The sequence below is a fragment of the Hippocampus zosterae genome, chromosome 3 (genome assembly GCF_025434085.1).
Source record: "Hippocampus zosterae strain Florida chromosome 3, ASM2543408v3, whole genome shotgun sequence".
NCBI lineage: Eukaryota > Metazoa > Chordata > Actinopteri > Syngnathiformes > Syngnathidae > Hippocampus > Hippocampus zosterae.
This window is the reverse complement of record NC_067453.1, coordinates 30,624,958-30,646,750: the sequence shown is the minus strand read 5'-3', so window position 1 is coordinate 30,646,750 and position 21,793 is coordinate 30,624,958. Positions and strand designations below refer to the sequence as shown.

Below are 21,793 nucleotides of genomic sequence, written 5' to 3'. Positions count from 1 at the left end.
GAGCAGTCAAAATTGTGCGCGCCGACGGTCGTTTGTCCGCGACGGGCCGGCAACCGGTTCAGGGTGTCCCCCGCCTACTGCCCGAAGAAAGACGAGGGTAAGCGGATCGGAAAATGGATGGACCCGTCACTTTGAATGCGGCACATTGAAAGACTTAAGACCAAGATCAATCCTATCAAAACGTGGCTACCCCCCCCCCCCACACCCCCCCGAGGTGGGACCCTAAAACTCGGCTATGCTTTTGGGGAAAAAGGCTCGGCCAAAACAAGCGGTCGCACGGATGCTTTTGAACAAAAGGGGGTGGGGGGTCGATGGAAAAAGTCCCGCGGATAAATTAGTGATGAGCGCCATCTACATGTGGGGCGGACTCGACATGAAATATTAACTTGGCATTCCACTCCAAGGCAAAAGCGCCGACGCCATCTGGGGAGCAAAAAGTTGACGTCACGCCTCAAAGAAAGGCGCATGCGGACAACGACGCGCCGGCTGCCGGTCTGGTCTTTGCGCACGCCCGCCCGCTTTTCAAACGGCCGAGAATTGCCTTGTGGAAAAAGCGCCGAGCGATGACGTCACCCGGTGGGTTGGACGCGCGCGCCGGAATGACGCAAATGAGGACGAGACTCCACAGCGGTGCGAGCGGGTGGCTCTCGAGCCCGGAAAGCCAAAAGCGCACGCGCGCAAAAGAAACGACGGCTCGCCTGGTTTTGTCCGCTGACGTCCGGTGCCTTTTGAAGTGGGAAGTCCAAAATCCACCCGGGGACGGATGCTTTGATTTCGGTGCGATCGCTGCACCCGCCCCCTCCCCAATTGCCATGGCAGCCGACGACAAACGCTTCCGTGAGCGGCAAAGCGCACGCTCAGTCAAAGCCGGCCGGCGGCTTCTGCTGCCCGTCCTCGCGCTGGCTGAGAGAGAGCGCAGAGTGTTTTCTTCAACGCTTACCTTTGGGCAGAACAGCTCCGACGCTCTCGGTCAAGAGGTGACGAGCGGCCAAGAAGCCCCCGCAGGCAGGAGGCTGCCCAACTGGCTGGCACGGCATCTCACAGCATCTCACACATGCATCCAGGACAGCACACTGGAACGGGGAGGGGAGGGAATACATTAAAAAAAAAAACAAGCAGGAGTGGGGGGTTGCTGGAGCATTACATCATCGGCTGCGCTCAGCGCAGGCGAGCGGGCAGCGGCGCTCGCGTCGGATCAGCTGTCGCCGCCGACTTTGTACGACGCACGCGCCGATCGTCAAGCCGGCCGACCTTCGGGGCCGTTTGCGCCACCTCCCGCCGAGACGTGGACCTACGCGGGCCCCGCCTCGCCACAGTTGCCGCTGGCTCAAAAGGACACCGCGCGACAACTGCTCGCAGGCCATCTCGTCGGAATGCGCGTCTGCACCCTTCATGTCCTTGCGCCGGCCGAAAGCAAAGGCATGCCTTCCTTGGGCAAGGCATGTCCGGCTGCGGCCCTCGGACTTGAAAAGACCCCTCCTTTTTCAGTGAGCGCTCATCTCAAACATTCATTTTTGACAGGCACGTAATCCCACAACAGTTACGTTGCATGCTAGTCTTTTTTTTTTTTTTGTGTCAGAGGATCGCCAAAACTTAGGCTTGCGTGTATGGTTAGACTGTCCGTCTACGCGTGTTGCCGCACCTTTTGTGTGGCTCGTTAACGACGTGGCGTCCAGAAATTGCGGAACCATCTCATCGTAGCTCCCGGCGGCTGAGCGCACGCCATGGCGAGCGCGGCCTCTTCCTCCTCCTCGGAACAAAAGGCGGCGGCGGCGGCGGCGGCGGCCCACTTCGGACAAGCCTGCACCTGCGAGAGGCCGTGACATCGTGAGACACAATGTGAGGCACGCGCCTCAACGTAATGAAGTCGCATTGTGGAGCTGAGTGACCACTTCAGATTATTTGGGGGTTTTTTTTCCATCAAGCTCGCAAACAAAAGGCAGTGGCGTACTTCCGGCTGGCATAAAGGAAAAAAAGTGAATGACCAATGATTTGAACCCATAATCTAAACTTGCAGTGTTTGGTGTCTCGCACCTTCAGAAATTCGCCCAAAAACTTTGTTCCGTGTCCTCAACGGAGCGTGCGCAGCCAAACACTTGAAGCCGGAAATGGTGACTCGGTATGGCATCGTCGGAGAAACGATTTGGGTTCGAGGAGATTGCGTCCCTTAGGCTTGCCGCCATCCGCCCCTCCCCAAAAAGGAAAAAAAAAGGGGGGGGCGCATTTCTTGGGCCGATAGCCCCGCCTACTGGCCGACGGGTGGAAGCGCGCTTTCCGCCGCCGACTTGATGGGACGGCTCCCGGCAGAGGAAAGAAGCCTTTATCCTCCGTTCGAGACCTGGGCGGCACGCAACTCGAGATGGAATGTCAACCTTGGTTTTTAGAACACCAATTGAAAGTGCCAACAAACGCAGATGCGAGGCACGGTGGAATTTCATCTGGTCCGTGCTTTACACGTGAGGGGGGGGGGAAAAAACAGGTCTCGTCTCCTTTCAATGCATCGGGACAACCTAAGCTGAAGTCTCCAGGCGTGCGCGCTACAGACGCTAGGCGTCCACACACTTTTAAAGCGCGCGCCGTGATGCAGCGGGAACGAAGAAGAAGAGAGTCGCGTCGTAACCAGGAAGACGCCGATTCGGAACTAAAGTTGAGCGCGTCGTAGCGCACATTGAGTCGATGACACGTCCACACAATTGTACGCACACACATATCCTTTGAGGACTTACTTTTGGACATTTTAGGGGAAGCTGAGCTTCTTCTGCGGTCTTCTAGCAATCTGGCGAAGACACAGCCGACAACGAGTTGTGTCAATGAGTGAGGACACGCCCACTCGGCCACCGCTGTCTGCAGGTGATCACATGACATTGCTCGTCCAATCGGTGCTGCGGGAAATTGAGCGTGTGACCGTCGTCATAGTACGTCACAGACCGTTTCAAAACAAGTCAAGAGTATTTCTGGAGCACTTTCAAACAGCTATCGCTGCGTAGAAAGTGCCGTACTTGACTTATGACACGTAATTGTGTGGACGTGTATTTTCTGAGCTCTATTTTTACTTTTGACGAATGAAGGGTTCGGTACGTCAAACGGTGGCCGAACGAGACCCTCGTTGCAAGGCACCGCCCGTGTTCGGAAAACGAATGGAGGGGGGTCCTGTTTCAAAACGATGCCAAACGAAATGGCCGCTCCTCACCCGGAGAAAATCTCATTGACTGCAATGTCAACGTTGCACCAACGGGGGGCACTAACAGACTGGAAAAGGACATGGGCGGTTTCGACGGGGCGAGCTGCAATCACTTTGCACCCGAACTAAGCTCTGCTGAAATCCACCCCGCCCGGCTGTGTCAACCTGACACCTTCTTCAACTATGCAAGTGTGCCGCCATCTCGCGGCCGATAGTGGAATTCCACCCAACACAGACCGAGGGGAGCGAATTAATTAACTCATCGAGCGATTAATTGGCCACCAAAGAAGAGCGCCGTGACCCGGGAACGCGCGATGGAGAGCCTAACCCCGAGGGGTCCCCCAACCGGCGCCGTCCCTCGGAAGGAGTTTGTCGTGGAACTGGAAGACGCGCTCCCCCTGCAAAAACGGAGCCATCCGGCCGCTCCATTCTGAAAATGAGCCGGGCACCCCCACGTTTCCTGAAAACAAACAAACCAAGCAAAAAGTCCCCACGAGAACCCCACCGAACCTCCAGCGGGCCTCGGCCTGTCGTCCGAAAACGTACGCGGCGAAACGCCGTCACTGCACGGATGGGAAACATTTTTGCTCTTTTCTTCTCACCTGTCGAAACAAAGCAAAATGTGTGACGGGGCCGTCTGAGAAATTCCCTCCTTCGGTTCCCCATCTTGCCATTTGCGCTTTCCGCCGTCTTCGGGATTCAGGTCTGGATTCTTGTTGCGGGACTTCTCCTCGCTCCGCGTCCGGCACTTTTGGGGATCCGGCGGCGGTTGGTAGTCCCAAAGCGCTCGAGAAGTACGCTCGAGTCGAGTTGACTTTTCGGCAAGAAACGTCTTTGCCTCTGCGGGGCAAACTGCACCAAACGCTCTTGCCGGCGTTGAATTCAAGTGGGGTGGGGGGGGAGAGAAGGCCGCGGCGGCTTTTCTTTTGGTTGCTCACGGACACTTGGTAAAACGGAGGAAGGTCTTCATGGGCCCGTTCATCTCCCAATGCGGGGAGACGGAAATCCACGGCCCCGCCTTGCCCGCGGCACGGGACCGCAGGGGCCCGCGCTCGCCCGGCCGAGACGATTTCACGCGTGACTCCGCGCCATTGAAAGTGGGCTCGGACGAATTGGAAATGATTAAAAAAGCTGGAGTTGACGGGGAAAGCGATAAAGGCGACCCCCCCTGCCCCCCCCCACACACACACACACAGTCTATGGAAGTAAGGAGCGGAAACGGCAGCATGATGGAATGGCAGGCTCGAAGGGGAGAGAAAGGTGAAAGACGGATGAAAGTGAAGAGAGATAAAAGGCGCAGTGAGTGAGGAGGCTGCCGGATAAAGCGGCAGGAAAAGGAGGCAGAGATGAAAGCAAAATGAGAAAGATAAGAAGCGAGTGAGCGAGACGCAGGCGAAAGGAGGAAGAGATAGTGTACGCGGCCCGCAGAGAGGTAACCATGGAAACAAGGGGAAGGTACAAAAGGAGAGAGAGACAAAGGGCTTGATTTCAACAAGAAGGAAACTTGCCGCAAAGAAAAGTCATTGCCCCCCACCCCCCCGCCTGCCCCCGCCGCCACATTTGTTAGCGCCAGCTGCAGGAACCGGGCCAAAAGGAGGAACGTCGGCGTCGCCTCAGACACGTTGCGAATCGCTCCGCGCTTCAGGAGCACCTTGAGTGTTAATGGCGTTGGAGAGGGCAAGGGGGGGGGGGGGGGCCTCACCTTGAGCCAGCTCCGGGCCGCCAGGTGGGACACTCGCCGCGGACGTCGTAGAGTTCTTGCAAAACGGGCGTTTGCGTCATCATCGTCAACACGTCGCGGCGCAAATGGCGCGGGGGGTGCTCAGCTGTCAAAGCAAACATCAAACCAAGGGAAGGGCTCGTCAATTCATCCGTCCATCATCTCCTCGGGAGGCTCACGGGCGTCTTGGGGCGGTAGGTAGGCGCAGGATCTACTGTGCAAATCTCCTCAGTCGCAGGAGGCCACGCAACCCCCCACCCCCCCGCCCCCAAATGCGCCCTTGTTGGGGTTTTCAAACAGGCATGTCGGGTCACGTCAAGGCCGTCGGGTTGGCTCCTTTGAACGGGCCAACGATTTGGGGGGAGTCTCGCGGCCTCCGCGAGGAATCTCGGCCCTTCTCGGAGTCCGGGCGAGCCCGACGTCAACGCGTCGGCTTCGGTTTCACGTCATTCTCCGTCTCTGCGCTGAAAAGAACGCGGATGCGCGTCGTCGCACGCGTCCAAGGCCACGCGGCGTGAATGCAAAGTCTTTGATTGACTGGCCCCAAAGGATCTGTGACCAGAAGAGGCGTCGTCAAAAGCCAGACGGCATTTGGGGGATGCCAACGAAGGGGCCATTTTCAGCCCTCTTGTGGCGGGGGCGGCCATTTTCTCACTTGCTGTTGGCTGCAAATGACTTTAGGCTTGCTCGGGGCTCACTTTTATGCACCGCGCAGGAAAGCGGCCAGCCGAGACGCCCGCCGTTTGGTCAACGGCGAGGGGCAACGTGGCCGCCCCCCGCCGAGATGGCCGCCGCTCGCCGCTCCGTTGGGACGGATCCCCCAAAGAGAATATTCTTGCCGAGGCCGTGCTGCTGCTGTGACATTGCGCACTTATTAAAAGAACTTGCTGGTGGGCGTTCCAGGTGAGTCGATGCAAGCCCCCCCCCCCAAATAAAAGAAAAAATCTGAAGGCCTTTGCGGTTTGTCTGCGTCTCCACGCAAGTTGGAGGCAGAGCGAGGTTTGTTTTTTGCTTTTTAATCCTGTGGTTTTTCAGTCTCTTGTGACAATCGCCTCCTTCGGCCCCCCCCTCCCACCCTCCCTGTTTTTCTCTCTCACTCACTCTCCCCATTCGTTTTTCTTCCCCGTCTTGATCTCTCTCTCCTGCCCCCCCCCGCCATGCCCATCTATTTCTCGCTCTCTCCCTTCTGCTTCCTTCCATAGCTGCGTCTCCCCCCCCACCCCACAGCCCCCTCGCGTTCCTTTTATATCCTCCTTGCTGAATGCTCTTCTCCTCTCCTCCCTCAACTCTGTCTTTCCTGCTTTATACTCGGTGGGCTTTTTTTTTTCTTTTCTTCCCAAGCTCTCCGTGTTGTTTCCAAGCCGAGCAATTTCATTGCTAATATTCCGTCTTGCCATTTCGGGCCTCGCCATGAATGGAGGGGGAGGCTCCTCTTTCATTCTTTTCTTAAATTACGATAATGAGCATTTGGTTTGGCTCCTTTTGGCATCCTGTCTGCAGGAGAGTTGCTGTGAAAAGAATGAAAAAAAAAACACAGACGCCGAGAGATTGTTTATATACAAGCCGAACTGCCCATGTCCGCTGCCCCCCCCACCCCCCGACCCCGCCAATCACCTTTGTTTGCTTCCACGAAACCGCAAAGGATGTCATCTGCTCGGCGAGATGAGACTTTTTGCCTTCCGGGTCATTTGACCAAAAGCGTACGACGCCGCGACGAGCCGTCAGCTCAACGATTTGGAGGGTGGGCCGTGTCCGCGGCCAGCCATAGTCCAACCTCCGCGTGCTCTACGTTCACGCAATCGTCGGGGAAAACTTCTGTCCCTCGCAATCGTGAGATGAATTGACTCGTACGAGCCGCCATCCTCCCTTCTGCTCCTGCCTCAAATCGTCCGAAGAGGTTGGATGTCCGGAAAGAGGCGGCCGCGTCACGTAGCGTGGTGGTGGTGCTGGTGGTGGACCCCGAAAAGCGGGCAGGAGGAAGAAGTGTGTTGATAAAACACAGCAAACTAAATCCTAAACAAACAAAGTCCAAAGAACAAAACCAATCCAAAGTAACAAAGGAAAGCACGGCAGACGCTGAAACCTGAAGAAGAGAACCACGAGCGCAACAAACAAACACGACAGTAGCCAAAAGCAAACAACCAGCCGACTGACGAGTCCTTTTCAAGCCGCTAATGACCTAACGACCAACAGGTGTGCGGCTGCAGGGGCAGCCCTACGGTGCCACCTGCTGGTCACAAACCCAATGGTGACGGGCCGCGCCTCTGGGCGGCACTTTTGGAGCCTCCCTTCACGTCAACTCTTTGAAATGTGCGATTCCTTCTCGGCCTTTTTGGACATTGTTTTCAAATGTCCATTTTGGATTCAGGAAAGGCACGGATGGCGAGGCCCTTTGTCGACCTTTGACCGGAGTAGCGGGCCCAACAACAGGATGGAAAACGGACGGACGAAACGTGGGGGTGGGGGGGTGAGTTCCCCCAAGTCAGTAAGAATGAGTCGTTGAGTTGTCTTTGGCCTTCTCCCCACGGGCGAGCGTCCCTCGTTGTTTCTTGCGTGCACTTTCTTTGTCTTTCAGGCTCTTATCTCTTTGTTTCTTCCCTCGCTCTCCTTCTATTTTCTCTCCCTCGACTTCCTGCTATCAAGCACCCCCCCCCTCCGCGCGCACGCACACAGTCCTTCCCTCCCTTCCCATTCCTTGTCTCCCCCTCCCCTTGCTCTCTCTTTCTTTTTTCCTTCTCCCGAGCGCCGATGACTGCTGAAGCTTTTCAAGGTTTGCCCTTTCCTGTTATTTGGTGGCCAACGTGCGTCTCGCTCCTGCGTTCGGACCCGCAGGTGTTTGACCGAGCCTGTTTTTTGCGGGGATGCAGCTCATGCCCCCCCCCCCCCCTGCACACGCGTAGAGATCTTCGTCAGCTTGCCAATGTGAAAGTTGAGTGGTCAACGCCCGCGCGTCCCTTTGCTCTCCAAGTGCGACAGCGGCCGCCCGCGCCTCAGCCCCCCCCCCCCCCCCCCACTTTTCACACCTCGCCACGGCCTTCTTCCAAACGCTTGTGTCCCTCCTTCTTTCAGGGCATTGTCTCCCTCTTTCCCTTTGAGCGAGCTGACCGCGCCAGGCAGCAGCAGCAGCAGCAGCAGCCAGCCAGTCTCTCTCCTTTCATACTCGTCCTTTTTTTTTGTTGCCGCATTCCCTCCTTCCCTCCCCCCACCCCCACCCGGCTCTCTTTCCTTTTCTCTTTTCTGTCTTTCAGGCACCCCCCCCCCCACTCCTCCTCCTCCCTCTTCTTCATCCTCCTCCACTCAGCGCCCCCCCCCGCTTTCTGCTTCTTTCTCCCTCTACGCCTCCCTCCCTCCCTCCCTGCTTTTCTCTCCTTTCTTTCCCCTTCTCGTGTCTTTTGTCACTCTTCCATCTGATTCCCCCCCCCCCCCCCCCGCCGCTGGACACACTTGGGGCTGCCTCACTCGTTAATTAGCGCGAACGTTCGAATGTTGAAATTGGCCAAAGCGTCCGCTCAAGTTCAAATGTCGGCGGGCGTCCGTCTGCGCGGCGCTCTTGCCGCGTTTGTGCGCCGTCGAGCTTCTGATGGCGTTCAACAGGTTTTGCGTTCGAGCGTCCGCAGACGACACAAGGGGGCGTGAAGCAGAGCGGCGCCCCGTTCGTTCAATTGGCTAAACACGGAACACTCGTTTCGCCTGGTGCTAACGAAGGCCGCAAAGCGCTCTTGACACAATTAACGCCGAAGGGCACAACTAAAAATGCTCGCGTTCACTTCACTCAGGGAGGCGCGACTTGGGATAGGAGTAGGCTGGCGGCACCTATTGGGGGTCGTATCTCGAAGCGGCAATGCGCTCGAGTTCCGACGGAGCGCGGGCGCGCCTCTGCGCGGAAAAAAAGGGTCACGCTGGATTCAATGTGGGGGGAGAGCGAGATAAGGCGCGCGCGCGCGCGGCCGTCGAGAGAACAGAGGGAAAGAGAGAAGTGAGATGGGAACCAGAGGGTGGGAGGAAGAGAAAGGAAAGGGGTGATGCTCTGTGTGTGTGTTTGGCGGGGCGGGGTGGGGGGGTTGTGATAAGAGCAACAGTAGGAGGAGGAGGATGAGCCGCGGGACCGCCCCGCTCTCGGGCGGCCATAAATAGGAGGCGGCCCGTCGGAGTCGGCCGCTTTCTCGCCAAGGATGAGGATGAGATCCCCCGAACGGCGGCTCCAGCCTCACTCCGGCAGCGACGCGGTGAGTCGGGCGAGCGAACTCGCTTTGCGCGGCGCGCAGTCGGCCCCCGGTCTCCGAGGCGAGTGTCGGCGGCGCGTCTTTCCGCCGGCAACTTTGCAGCGCAAAGTGCGCCTCCCCCGCTCGCTCGTTTCCCTTTTTGCGTCTTTCCTCTTCGGCCGGCCTTGAGTGACGCTGGCTGGCCTTTCTCTTCTTTCACTCGGTCTTTCCGCCCCCCCCCCCCTCACTCAATCTCCCTCCTCTGCCCCCTTTCTTTCTTTCTCTTTCGGGCCCTCCGTCTCGTTTCTCTCTTGCTCTGACAACATCCCTCCCTCCATTCCCCCCCAGCTCGCACCTCTTTCTCCCTCTCTCTCTTTTCCTTCTCACTCACTCACACCCAGTCACTCCTTTCCTTTCCTTTCCTTTCCTTTCCTTTCACGCACAAACGCCTCCACCCGCCGACTTTGAAAACAGTGGTTCCGAGCGGCGTGGCCGCAGGTGGACTCTCTTTGGCCTCCCACGCGTCACCGTCGAGTTCACGTCGGCCTCATGACGTATGGAGCGACGGCCGCGCGAACCCGGACTCGGCGCTCGCCACCGCGGGTTTCTCGGGTACAAAAACCTCCCGGGACCCGCGGCCCATAATTTGCATCCTCGCGCCATCGTTTCCTCGAGAGTTCAGAATACGGAACGGGCGCCATCGACTGTGCGCGACAACTGCCCGTGCGAGGTGGGCGGGTAAAAGCGAGGCGCCCTTTGCCGCGGCCGAGCGGGCGTCCGAAACCCCCGGCGCCAGGCGGCCCGGACGAGAGATCCCGCAGGAAGCGCCGGGACAGTGGGCGGAAGTCGACTTCCCGGCCGGCCCCGCGTCCCTTCCCGTCTTCTTTATTACTCTCGGGCGCGTCACGGAAGGAAGCGCGGCGCGGCGCAACGCGTGTCTGAGGTATTCCGGCCCTCAGGCGACGTTGTGCGGTTTCCAAGGCAGGAAACGAGCAGCGGCGACAGAGGAGCCCTGAAAAAGGCTCTCCCGGAACCCTTCCAGGTCTGGAGGGCGCCGCCGGCATATCGGCGCAACCCCTGCGCTCGGACGGCACCGCAACCGAAGAAGAGGTCAGTCGCTTCGGTGGCCCCGATTCAAATGCCGCCTTTCTTCCAGGGGGAGGAGAGCGGCCTGACGGCGACCCGAGACCGGATGGACGCCGAGACGCAGACGGAACCCGTCGTGGTCTTGTCCTTGGCCCAGGCCGCGGTTCTCGGACTCATTTCGCAGAACGAGGTTTTTGGAGCCACCGTCGCTCCCGACGGCTTTTACGCGGGAGACTCCAAAGGGGACGAAGCCGGCGAGTACGAGTATGCCCATCAGCTGATCGGGGCCAACGGGGACTACCTGCCCGAGCCCGTCGGGGAGCGGGGACGGCCGAGCCCCCGCCGACCGGGGACCGAGAGTTGCGGAGAGCGGGCGACACGCCCGCCCCAAACTGCCGCTCCGCCGGCTCCAGTTAAAGGGGAGCCGACGGAGTCCGAGACGTCTGCCGGTGGCGGGTGCGTCCCCGATGCCGATGCCGCGAGCTTTCCGAGAGCGCCGGCCGGTGGAAATTGCGCTTGGCGCGCCGGAGCCAGCTCCCTGCCCCGGGGACCGCACCCGGAGGAAAGCCGCAAGGAGGAGCCGGAGGCCCTCAATCTCAAGACGGACAAGAAATACGCGCAAGCCGACGAGGCGGCCTACCGCTCGGCGGGGGACTACGAGGAAAGCGGGCGAGCCGCGGCGTGGTCGGACCCCGAAGGGCTGGCCCGGCGCGTGCAGATGGACCGTCTGGACATCAACGTCCAGATCGACGAGTCTTACTGCGTGGACGTGGGCGAGGGCCTGAGGCGCTGGAAGTGCCGCATGTGCGCCAAGTCGTACACGTCCAAGTACAACCTGGTCACTCACATCCTGGGCCACAACGGCATCAAGCCGCACGAGTGCGCCCACTGCGGCAAGCTCTTCAAGCAGCCCAGCCACCTGCAGACGCACCTGCTCACCCACCAGGGGGCGCGGCCCCACAAGTGCGGCGTCTGCGACAAGGCCTTCACGCAGACCAGCCACCTGAAGCGCCACATGCTGCGGCACAGCGACGTCAAGCCCTACAGCTGCCGCTTCTGCGCCCGCGGCTTCGCCTACCCCAGCGAGCTGCGCAGCCACGAGGGCAAGCACGACGACGGCCGCTGCCGCGCGTGCGGCCGCCACGCTGCCGCTGCCGCCGAGTTCCCCGCTTGCGGGCAGCTCAAGCGCCACCCGGCCGGCCATCAGGCCGCCGCCTACTGCTGCGGCGAGTGCCGCAAGGCCTTGGCCTACCGCGGCCAGCCGCGCAACCACGCCGTCAAGCGCCGCGACGTCCGGCCCTACCTTTGCCCCGAGTGCGGAATGGAGTTTGTCCAGATGCACCACCTGCGGCAGCACGCCCTCACGCACAAGGTACGCCCGCCGCCCAAAAGGCTAACGCGAGCGCGCGCGGGGCCGCTTCGGAACTTCACCTTTGGCTCGCTGCCCTGCCAAGCCGTGAGCTGCCAGAAGGCGCTTTGTGGCCCGTCCAATGGCCCTTTTTCTCGCTCACCGTCTCACGATGAAATCGTCTCGATTCCAGCGGGAGACGCAGTGAATTTTCCAGGATTAAAGCCGCCACCCCCAAAACGACTTCCGCGAGGTATCCAAGCGCTAGGCGGGGCAAAGATGATTGAGCATCATGTCCAAATAACTCGTTTCTCAGATTCCGCTCTTGACGGCCAAGTATACGAGGCGAGTCTGAAAAATTCCAGGCCTGGTGTCACCAAACCTATCTTGCGAATACAACGCTTTTCAATCCGCCCCCCCCAACAACAACAACAAAAATGAGATGGTGAGTGTCGCGAGGTCCTTTCTCCTGGTGTGGCAAACGCAGCCGCTTGCTTGCTAGCTTGTTGGTGACATCAGGCCCGGAACCTTTTTGGCCTTTTTTTTTCTTCTTCTACGGACTCGCAAAAACAGCCGCGCCTCGTTCAATCGGTCCCGTCAACGGAACGCAATCGACCGTCCGGCTCTCATCCGTCACGAAGACGGATGGATGACGCATAAAAAAAGGGGGGGCGCCAAAGAAAACTTGTGTAATGAGGAGGCACGAGAAACAAGGCCTGGAATACTCACACAAACCCCGTCTGCCCCCCATTAGGGAATAAAAGAATTCAAGTGCAAAGTATGCAGCCGAGAGTTCACCTTGTCGGCCAACCTGAAGAGGCACATGTTGATCCACGCCAGCGTGCGACCCTTCCAGTGCCACGTGTGCTTCAAGACCTTCGTCCAGAAGCAGACCCTCAAGACGCACATGATCGTCCACTTGCCCGTCAAGCCCTTCAAATGCAAGGTAGGGGAGGGCCGGCCGGGCCCCGCCCCGCCGGGAAGACGGCGAGCGGCTCGGCCACACGTGGGCGCTGCGCTCTCTCTTTTGCCAGGTGTGCGGCAAGTCCTTCAACAGGATGTACAACCTGCTGGGCCACATGCACCTCCACGCCGGCAGCAAGCCCTTCAAGTGCCCCTACTGCAGCAGCAAGTTCAACCTGAAGGGCAACCTCAGCCGCCACACCAAGGTCAAACACGGCATCGCCGAGGGCCACGGTACGCCGCCGACCCATGCGGGCAACGTCACGGCCGCCAAACCGAGCGCAGCGGCGTGCGGATGAGAGCCGGCCGCCGCGGGGAGGAGCGTCTTCGGCCGGGCTCCCGTCACATTTGCCCCCCCTTTGCTTCTCCCTTCAGAGCCGCCGCAAGACGCCGAAGCGCCGCGGGACTACGAGGAGGAGGAGAGCTTTGAATTCGGCGAGCGACAGGACCGAGCAAACGGCAACGCGGGAGACGCCGCTCAACTTTCTCAAATGGAGTATTACGCCACGTACGCCAAGGGAGCCGCGCCGTGCAGTACGGCGTGAGTTAGCAAAGCCACCGCGAAACCAAGATGAGGGATGGAAAATGGCTTTGCTTTTTCGCGGGGGGGATTTCTTGGGTTGTTCTTCAGGAAACCAGCATGGAGGCCAAAAATGTGGAGGGGGAACACTTTGTTCCCCAAGCGGTGCTCAATAAAGACAGAATCCGAGTTCCGATGGCGGCTCGTTCTTGTTTGGCAATTTGGAAAAGCAAAAACCGGCGGCGACTCGTCCCGTCGGATGGCAAGAGCAACACTGCCCCCTAGCGGACGGAGGAAGGACGGGCCTCGCCACGATCCACACAGCCGAAGGTGCGCACCCCCGCTAATCCGCAACCGCACGCGCGCTCAACGATTGACCAACGACAAGGCGGCATGACTGCGCGACATTCCAATCGGGTGAAAAAGCACCGCGCGGCGCGTGCGGGCGCCTTTCACTCACCAAAGTGGAACCCGCTGCCGCTGGAGCGATCCCAATCACGTCTGCGATGTTCATTCCGTCCCATCGCAGTGACCGGCCACGTTTCCTCGCATTGGACGATCTCTCTCTCTCTCTCCCTCTCCTGTGGTTGAGAGGAATGACGTTTCATGTGCGCTGTATGTTGCACATTTGACAAGAAACTCGACTTGAACTCGACTTGGACAGGCTGGAAAGAGCGGCGCGTCGCACCTTTTTCACTTTCAGAATTCACCGGCAGTCCCCCCCCCCCATCGAATAGTCTGCGAATGTCATGATTGGAATTCAATGTTTGAGTGGAAGCGGACAAATCTAAACAGCGGGGGTGGGGTGGGGGTGGGGCGGGAGCTTACCTTGCTGCCACGGGCGCCGTCAATCTTTTGGATTACTTTGGGTCCAATTTCAGACTGTGCGAAATTGCTTTCCATCACGCTCAAGTGACCAACGACAACAGTCAGTCGGGAAACGTTCGATACCCCCCCGCCCCCCCAAAAAACAGACACCGTTTACATGTGTACAGTGCATCACTCAAAATAAAAATGCTGTGAATCGGAGGTCTGTGCTCATTGATTTTCTCAGGGTGACCCATGAGCCATTCTTTGAAAACAAACAAACAAAAAAGAAAAAGAGGCTCGCCCCTCCAAGTTGAAGTTTCCCGTGAAACTATTCACCAAAGCAAGATTTCAAACGCAGTCTCTTGAAAACAAACGTACGGCTTCCGCTTCTCGCCAAGAATACCAAGCGCCTGACACGGGTCAATGTTTGGCACCCGAGTCCACGGACGTTTGAGCACCAATCAGTCCGGCACAACGCCGGAGGCGGCCGGGCTTTTCCCCCACACGCTTCCGAGCTCCTTTCAAACGTGTGCTCCAATGTCATTTCACCATTTCTTTTGCTTTTGCCTTTCATCAGTTGGCCATCGGTGCCGTCGAGCAAGACGCGTCGACGGTCTAGGGAAGCGACGACTTTCCTTTGCTTCCCCAATCGGTTTGCGAGGCCCGAGCCCGTTGGTCCTCTACTGCCCCCACGTGGCCAAGACGCGCCGCGATCCACACGTTCCATTCTTGACACCGGTGTCATGATGCACCTGGGCTACGTTTCAGGGAAGACCCGGCAAGGTGCGGGGAGGGTCAAACAGAGGGTTTTTATTGCAGCTAAGTCTTGGCTCAGGCATGACACAGCATAGAAGACGCTACTTCACGTTACAAAAATAAAACCTCGCAAGACAAGGGACGGTGTCGGGGAGGCGGGAAGTGCGAGGACAATTCCGCACCGTGTCACGAGCCCTCCGTACTCGGAGCACACAAATCCTTCAGATGAAAATGCCTGTGAATCGGTTGACCTTTAAGTTAAAAATGAGGTACAAAAAGAGAAGAGCGCCGCGCCACGCCCACGCCGACGCCAACGCCGTCTCCGCGTTCGCTGCAGTCCTTCACTTGCCCAGAGCCTTCTCCAAATTGGTCTTGATGGCGTCCAGGAAGTCCGTGGTGTTGACGTAGTGCTCGTTCAGCTTGACGCTGCGGGAGGGAGGGAGGGAAGGGACGGCCTCCGTGTGAGCCAACCAAACGCGGTGCAATCATAAAACGGAGGGGGCGGGGGGATTTTTGGCTCGCTTACTTGGACAAGCCGTGGATGCAGCCGGCGAGATCCTTGGTCATGGTGCCGCTCTCCACCGTCTCCACGCACACGCGCTCCAAAGTCTGGGAGAACCTGAGCATTCACACGCGCATGGTGATTTTTGCGGAAAGCCCAAAAGAGGCCACCCCCCCCCCCCCACGCCTCTTACTTGATGAGGTCGGGGTTTCCGTCCAGTTTCCCTCGGTGCTCCAGGCCTCTGGTCCAGGCGAAGATGCTGGCGATGGGGTTGGTGCTCGTCGGCCTTCCCTGAAAAAAAATCAACGGCGAGGATTCCGCTCAGAGTCGGCTGGATGGGCGACGTCAAACTCGGGAGAGGCCGAAACAAACCTTTTGGTGCTCGCGATAGTGCCGGGTCACCGTGCCGTGGGCGGCCTCCGCCTCGATGGTCTTGCCGTCGGGGCACACCAGCACGGACGTCATGAGGCCGAGAGAGCCGAAACCTGAAGCGCAACCGGGTTACGCCGGATCGCGGCAAAAGACGGGCGAGCGCGCGGCGGCGGTGGCGGCAGCATCGGACCTTGGGCGAGGATGTCCGACTGAACGTCGCCGTCGTAGTTCTTGCACGCCCACACAAAGGCTCCGGAAGACTTCAGCACTTGGGCGACCATGTCGTCGATCAGCCTGTGCTCGTACCAGATCTTCAGTTTGTCAAATTCGGGCTTGTAGTGCCTTTGGAGAGGGGGCGAGGGGGGGGGGGGGGGGTGACACATTCACAAGGAGGACGGCTTTCGGCTTATTCTCCGACGCGCGGAAGCAAGCAAAATGTCCACACGATGCGACGGAATCTCTCGGAACGTTCCTCGGATGGCAACGGGACCGGAATTAGCATTCAAAACCCGGCTATGTCTGCCGTACGCTGAGGATCGATACGGCGCAACGCAAGCGAAGCAAAACATTCGGGCTTCTCCACAATTGGCCAGATGTGAGGAAACCGAGTTGAAAAGGTTCTTTGCATCAACAGCACTTCCTCCCCGGCAGCACCCCCATTCTTTTTTTAAATCATTAGCATTAGCATTGGGAGTAGGCAGGCCAATGAAATGGCGGCCGGCGTCCCGTCGGCGCCTTGCGCTGGCACTCACTTTTGAAAGATGTCCTCAAAGATGTCTTTAAAGCGGCCGTCGTAGGCTTTGAGGATGGTGTTCTTGGTGCTCATGTAGAGCGGCCACTTCTTGTTGATGGCGTACTGGAAGCAGCTGTGCGCAAAGCCGCTTATGGACTGCGCGGGAAGACAAAGACGTCGCTTTGGAGGGCTTCCCCGGGCCCACGACCTCCGCGGCAAACGGGGCCTTTCTCACCTCGTCCGTGTTGTACATGCCCATCCCGCAGCCGCCGGCGGGGAAGTCGTACACCTCCCACTCCTTGGCGGCGCCGCCGTCGGCGGGCGAGAAGACCATCTTGAACTTGCCGGGCCGGTCCACCACAAAGTCGGTGGCCCTGTACTGGAGCAGAAAAGCCCGCCGTCAGCACGGCGCATGGGGCCGCCGCGCCGGCGCCGACGCCGACGGCGAGTCACCTGGTCGCCGAAGGCGTGTCTGCCGATGGTGATGGGCCGCGTCCAGCCGGGGACCAGCCGGGGGATATTGGCGCAGATGATGGGCTCGCGGAACACCGTGCCGCCCAGGATGTTGCGGATGGTTCCGTTGGGGCTCTTCCACATCTTCTTCAGGCCAAACTCTGCCGGGGAAACGCTCGTCGGTGCCGCATCGACGGGCTCGGCCCCGCGCCGGCCCATTGATGCTCGCGCAAAGAGCGCGGCGCTTTCCTCAGACGCCGCCGGCCGGACCCGGCGGCTCACTCGACCTTATTTGGAGCCGCGGCGTTTAGCAGCGAGGCCAATGCGATTCTCAGAATGAGGGAGAAAGCCACAAAGAAAATGGGACCATGTCCAAAGTTTGGGTTCATTTGGGCATGTCTGGACATGCTCGGCCCAGAGGTGTCGGCCGTTTGGCCGGAGGGCCTTTTCTTGAGTAATCGCGTCAAAGCGAGGGGGTTGGGGGGGGCAAGGCTAGATTCAATCACAGAGTGGGAAGAAACAAAGACTTTTGACAGTTTGGGAAGAGCTGACGCGCCCGGGTGGACATTTGTCATCAGCAAAGACTGTGACTTGTGTATTCGGCCAGATCAGATCACTAGCGAGGGGCCGGAGCGGGGGGGGGGGGGGGGGGGGGGCACGCTATGCAAATCTCCGGGGCAGTGTCTTTCTTGTATTTTGCAATAAAGGTTCGAACCGGCCGAGAGGCAGCCGAGTGTGATCGCGGAGCAACTAACCGCCGTTTGCTCTCAGAGATCCGCTTCCGCCGATATTGAAGACAATTTTCTGTTTTTGTGACGAGTTGCGCGCGACGACGCACGGCGGCAGTTGGCAAATGATCCTTCCCAACAAAAGAGCCAAAGCCGCCGCTCGCCCAATTTTCCGTCCAATTCGACATAAATGGCCTTTGTCGGGATTCCCCAACAAAGGCCGCTAGCTTCATGCTAACGCAGAAAACAAAACGAGCGTCGGGGATATTTCAACAACGGTGCAGGCAAGGTCAATTCTGTCCATGACGCTTGAGCGGCCGATGGCCAACGCGCCTCCTCGGCCTTTGCCACGCCCCCCCAAGACAAAGCGACGCTTCGCAAGCGCCAAAGGTGACGTGCGCTCATGACAACAACGAGCCGACGCTTGTTCTCGCCTCCGAGGACCGGGGAGGTGGAGGAAAACAAAAAAAAGAGCGCCGCCACCGAGCGCTCGTCACCAACCTTCCACTCTGGCCTCGTCGGGCGTGATGGTGGCGCACTTGACGGCCACGCTGTACTTCTTGGTGGCCAGGGCGGAGTCGATGGTCACCTGGTCGTCGGTCTGGTCTCGGTAGGGCAGCCCCAGGTCAAAGTACTTGAGCTCCACGTTGACGTTGGACAGGATGAGCTGTGGCGGGCCAAAGTCAGATTCCTCCCGGACGGCCCAAACGCAAGGCACCGCCGAAGCCCCGCCCCCTCCCGGTTGGGGACGAGCTAGCTGCCCGCCGCCTTCCGAGGAACGCCGCTCACCTTTTCCTTGATGAACTCCCAGATGATCCTGGTCATTTCGTCGCCGTCCATCTCCACCACGGGCTGGGCCACTTGGATGCGCTTGTCGCCATCTGTGGATCGCAGCGGCGGATTCAGCGGGCCGCATCGAGCGCGACGTTCAAAGACCAACAAACGGGCGCACCCCGGCGACGCTCGCGTTTCTTTGTCCTAATCCTGCCGGCAGACGGGCGAAATAAATCCACCGACGCGAGTGACCAGCTCACCTTCTCCTCGGCGGTAATCTCGTTAGAGCAAAGCCGTGCCGCGCCGCATTCCGGCAGAAAGGAAAAGAAGCACGGCCATGGCAGAGTGCGATCCAGAGAGAACAAAAACGAGAGCCGGTCGTCGCCCTGCCGTACAAATCGCCTTTTCAGACGGTCGCACAGCCGTCAAAAGAAGCCGAGCGCAGCAGAATCCATGATGGCAGCACCTCGGCGAATCCCGATCAAAAGCCAAGGAGCGCACGCGAGGCGGAGGCCGCGCGGCCGTCGTCCGCCGGGACTCCGCATGGGTGACTTTGAGCGCATTTGCCTTCAGGAGGGACATCTGAGCCACCGGCGGCCACGGGAAGGCCCGTCCAAACAGCCGCCGCTCTGTCGCCAACATGCCAGACGGGCACGCAAAGGTCAGCGGACGACCCCAAAATAAACTCGCGAGCAAAGACCGCAAACAATCAAGAACTTGACGTCACAGGACTGAGATTTCAGTGGCAGCGACTTGGCTTCTCCCACGAGAAAGGCTCGCTTTCATTTGCCGTTTGACAGAATCGACATTCAAGCGGCAAAAACAAGTTGGAGTGAGGTTTTTTTTTTTTTTTTGTAATGACGCATCCAACCCAAAAGGACCCAGAACGCTGGCCCCGGCCTAAAATCCCGACACAATCGGGCCCAGTGAACGTGCCACTAAATCCAAAGCAGGTCATGTCATTTCCTTCTTCTTCTGCTTTCACCGAACCTGCTTTGTCAGCATCGTGTTCAAATACGGCGTCCCCAAATCGAGTCCGCTTCCCTATGAGGAGCGAGCCAAGCTCACATTCGGTCAACTCCTGTCAAGAGCGAGCGCCTAATGAGCAAACAAACCCCGACTGAGCGTCGGCATTTTCAAAGCCAGCTGCAAGTAACCCACACGCCACCTCCCGCATCGGTCGCGCCACACGTTTGGTGAGGCGCATCCCGGGCAAAACCAACCTGGAACCGCGCCAGGCCCGACGAGCCTCGCTACAGCCTACAGCTGCCATCACAATGCAGAGAGGGGGGGGGGGTGTTACGTAACCGGGGATGGATCAACACGGCGGGCTCTGAAGGGCGCTACAAAGTCACGCGGGCCCGCTAGCCACCTGCAGCTAAGATTTAGAAAAGGGAGCGCGCTTCAGAAGCGTCTGCCTGCCTTCCTTCCTTCCTTTCGGTTCACACCGAACCATCGACACAGACCAAGAAATCCAATCGGGCCCGCATCCCAAAGGGTTAAGACGCCCCTCGGTCACCTCAAACGCCCTTTCAAGTTCACCTGACGCAAAACGCAAACGACATCGAGCAGGAGCGTCTTTGTAACCTTCGCGGTAGGATCAAGTGTCCCAAGAGGCCGCATGTGGTGTTTTCGAGGCTCTTGGAAGGGGCCGCAGGGCCAGATGTCAAACGGGCTCGGGCGGGAGCAAATATTTCAATTGGCATGCGACAAACAGCCGCGAGTCCTTCAAGTGGCTGCCTGCTCGGGCAATTTGGAGCAGCTCGCAGAGGTCAGCTGACAACGACGCCGTCGCATAGAACGGACAAACATTTCATCAACAACGACATCGCGACGACTAAAAATAGGGCGTGCGTGTGACGTCAGCAGCCGATTTGCATTCACGTGCCGTTTCCTCGCTCTTTTGTGCGTTCGGTTGAAAATGAAGCGAGATGAGACACGCGGGGGTCGCGATGGCGAGGAGGCGATAGAGGACACCGGCGGCCATTTGCGAGCGCGAAGGAGCCTCGTCCGCGGCGCCTGACCTTGGACCAAACTTTGCACCAAAACTCATCTCGCGGGGATGACGGCGCATTTTGAGGCCGTCGTTCATCACGCCGCTGGACCTGAGCTAGTCATTCGAACGGATGGTGCGATCGTTTCAAGGGCGCCGGCAGGCTACGTAATGCCTTCTTCGAGGCAAGCGGGCGCCGGTTACGTTACAGCCCGACGGCGTTTTGCGCACCTCCCCCACCACCCCCCGCGCCTAATCACATTGGCAAGTTGCACAAACTTTGAATTGGGAGAAGACAAAGACGGGCTACCGGCTCCCGTCGGCCATCGATGCCAACCACCGGGTTAGAGTCGAAGCGACTCGTTCAACGGCACCCACTCGAATTGAAAATACCGACGGCGTCGAAACAACGGCGTAAACGCGACCGAATCGCACGCGAGCCCGGCTAGCGCGGCCGCCGAGCCGAAGCGGGCCCCGCCGGCGACGAGCAACCCGTTCGGAGGATGCCCCTCCGCCGTTCGGCTCACTCACAGTTTCTTTGTTGCAAAGTCTGCCGCTGAGCAGCCGGGGCGAGCGCCGCGGGGTGTCTGGAAAAGGCCGCGGCGGCGGACCTCGACAGAGAGCTGAAGACTTTCAAATAGCCGGCCATGTCTCCCGTGAAGACGATGAGGACTCGACGCGCCACGAAACTCCGAGCGAAGAGGAAGGAAGGCGCGCGGCGTCGCACGGCGAGCTTATAGAAGCACCCGAGCGACTGTGGAGCGGCGCCGCCCGTCGCCCCGCCTCCGTTCAAGAGCGCATGCGTGCTTCTCCGATTGCGACGTACACGGTGTCCGCCATCTTGAGCCGGGGTTCCGGCAACGGTCCCGCTCATCCGCCTCGTGTATTTCTTTCACTTTGAGCATAAGCAGACAAAGTCATAACTCGTAGAGATTCATGCGGTTTGTTTCGACGATAACAATCAAGATTAATATGAAATGTATTATTTTGTACTAATATTCATTCGTCATTTGCATAGCTTGCAGATAGAGAAATGGAGAGATTGATCGATTGATAGATATTTATAGGCGTGAAATTCTGAGTTCATGATTGTTTCGTATGGGTGAACATGACTTCCAAATCATGATATGGTTTTATTTATGTTCAACACAAGGTCCTAACTTTGGAATTGTATAGGTTACGAAAGCCCCAAGGATAAAATTACCCACGTGTCCGGAATTAATTCTAGCTAAACACAGTGACCTCGAGACAAGTCAATGAAATAAAAGGCCGGCACTCCCGGCTCAAGATGGCGGCTTAGTAGTCTCACTCACGCGTCGTTGTTCACGCGCCGGAAGCTGTTAATACTGGTTCCGAAAGTCATCTTTTACAATTCAAAATAAAGGTCAGCGCGTTAGCCTGAGCAGACTTTGGCTATGTTTGAGGATCGAAGTTGGGAAGGGCAAAGACGACCGAAAGCGTGCGGTTGAGTCCAGGGGATTTCTGTCTCGGGATGATTCCCCGCAACGAAGAGACTCCACGGTGCTGCCTGCCACGTCGGCGAGAGGACGATTTTTCAGTGTTTACTATTCAAAGAAAGATTAATATTAATAAGAAGTCGCTTGGGCTCACATTTTGTATGCACCTCTGCTGAAGCAGTTGATGAGAGGCGT

At 58.5% G+C, this 21,793-nt stretch overlaps 2 protein-coding genes across 2 annotated transcripts; one reads left to right on the top strand and one right to left on the bottom strand.

The window, feature by feature from the left end:
* The first annotated feature begins 8,863 nt into the window (after positions 1-8,863).
* On the top strand, positions 8,864-13,217 carry LOC127597400 (zinc finger protein 710-like). Its single transcript, XM_052060393.1, has 5 exons — positions 8,864-9,127; positions 10,260-11,561; positions 12,292-12,483; positions 12,572-12,734; positions 12,876-13,217. Exons 1-5 carry the CDS (start codon positions 9,074-9,076, stop codon positions 13,043-13,045), a joined length of 1,881 nt encoding a protein of 626 aa, XP_051916353.1. The 5' UTR covers positions 8,864-9,073; the 3' UTR covers positions 13,046-13,217.
* Positions 13,218-14,622: 1,405 nt separating this feature from the next.
* Positions 14,623-20,883, bottom strand: LOC127597529 (isocitrate dehydrogenase [NADP], mitochondrial). Its single transcript, XM_052060620.1, has 11 exons — positions 20,673-20,883; positions 18,164-18,255; positions 17,876-18,041; positions 16,647-16,807; positions 16,429-16,572; positions 16,213-16,349; positions 15,651-15,802; positions 15,461-15,573; positions 15,282-15,379; positions 15,113-15,205; positions 14,623-15,012 (listed from the first exon to the last, which is right to left on the bottom strand). The coding sequence occupies exons 1-11, from the start codon at positions 20,788-20,790 to the stop codon at positions 14,928-14,930; spliced, it is 1,359 nt and encodes a 452-aa protein (XP_051916580.1). The 5' UTR covers positions 20,791-20,883; the 3' UTR covers positions 14,623-14,927.
* Between the last annotated feature and the right edge of the window lie 910 nt (positions 20,884-21,793).

Excerpts from the sequence above, each read along its gene's own strand:
- LOC127597400 (XM_052060393.1), top strand. The coding sequence starts at position 9,074 with ATGAGGATGAGATCCCCCGAACGGCGGCTCCAGCCTCACTCCGGCAGC. Across the intron at positions 11,562-12,291 it reads AGCACGCCCTCACGCACAAG|GGAATAAAAGAATTCAAGTG; the intron begins GTACGCCCGCCG and ends GCCCCCCATTAG. Across the intron at positions 12,735-12,875 it reads CGGCATCGCCGAGGGCCACG|AGCCGCCGCAAGACGCCGAA; the intron begins GTACGCCGCCGA and ends TTCTCCCTTCAG.
- LOC127597529 (XM_052060620.1), bottom strand. The coding sequence starts at position 20,790 with ATGGCCGGCTATTTGAAAGTCTTCAGCTCTCTGTCGAGGTCCGCCGCC. Across the intron at positions 16,808-17,875 it reads CGACGAGGCCAGAGTGGAAG|AGTTTGGCCTGAAGAAGATG; the intron begins GTTGGTGACGAG and ends TTTCCCCGGCAG. Across the intron at positions 15,803-16,212 it reads TTTGAGGACATCTTTCAAAA|GCACTACAAGCCCGAATTTG; the intron begins GTGAGTGCCAGC and ends CCCTCTCCAAAG.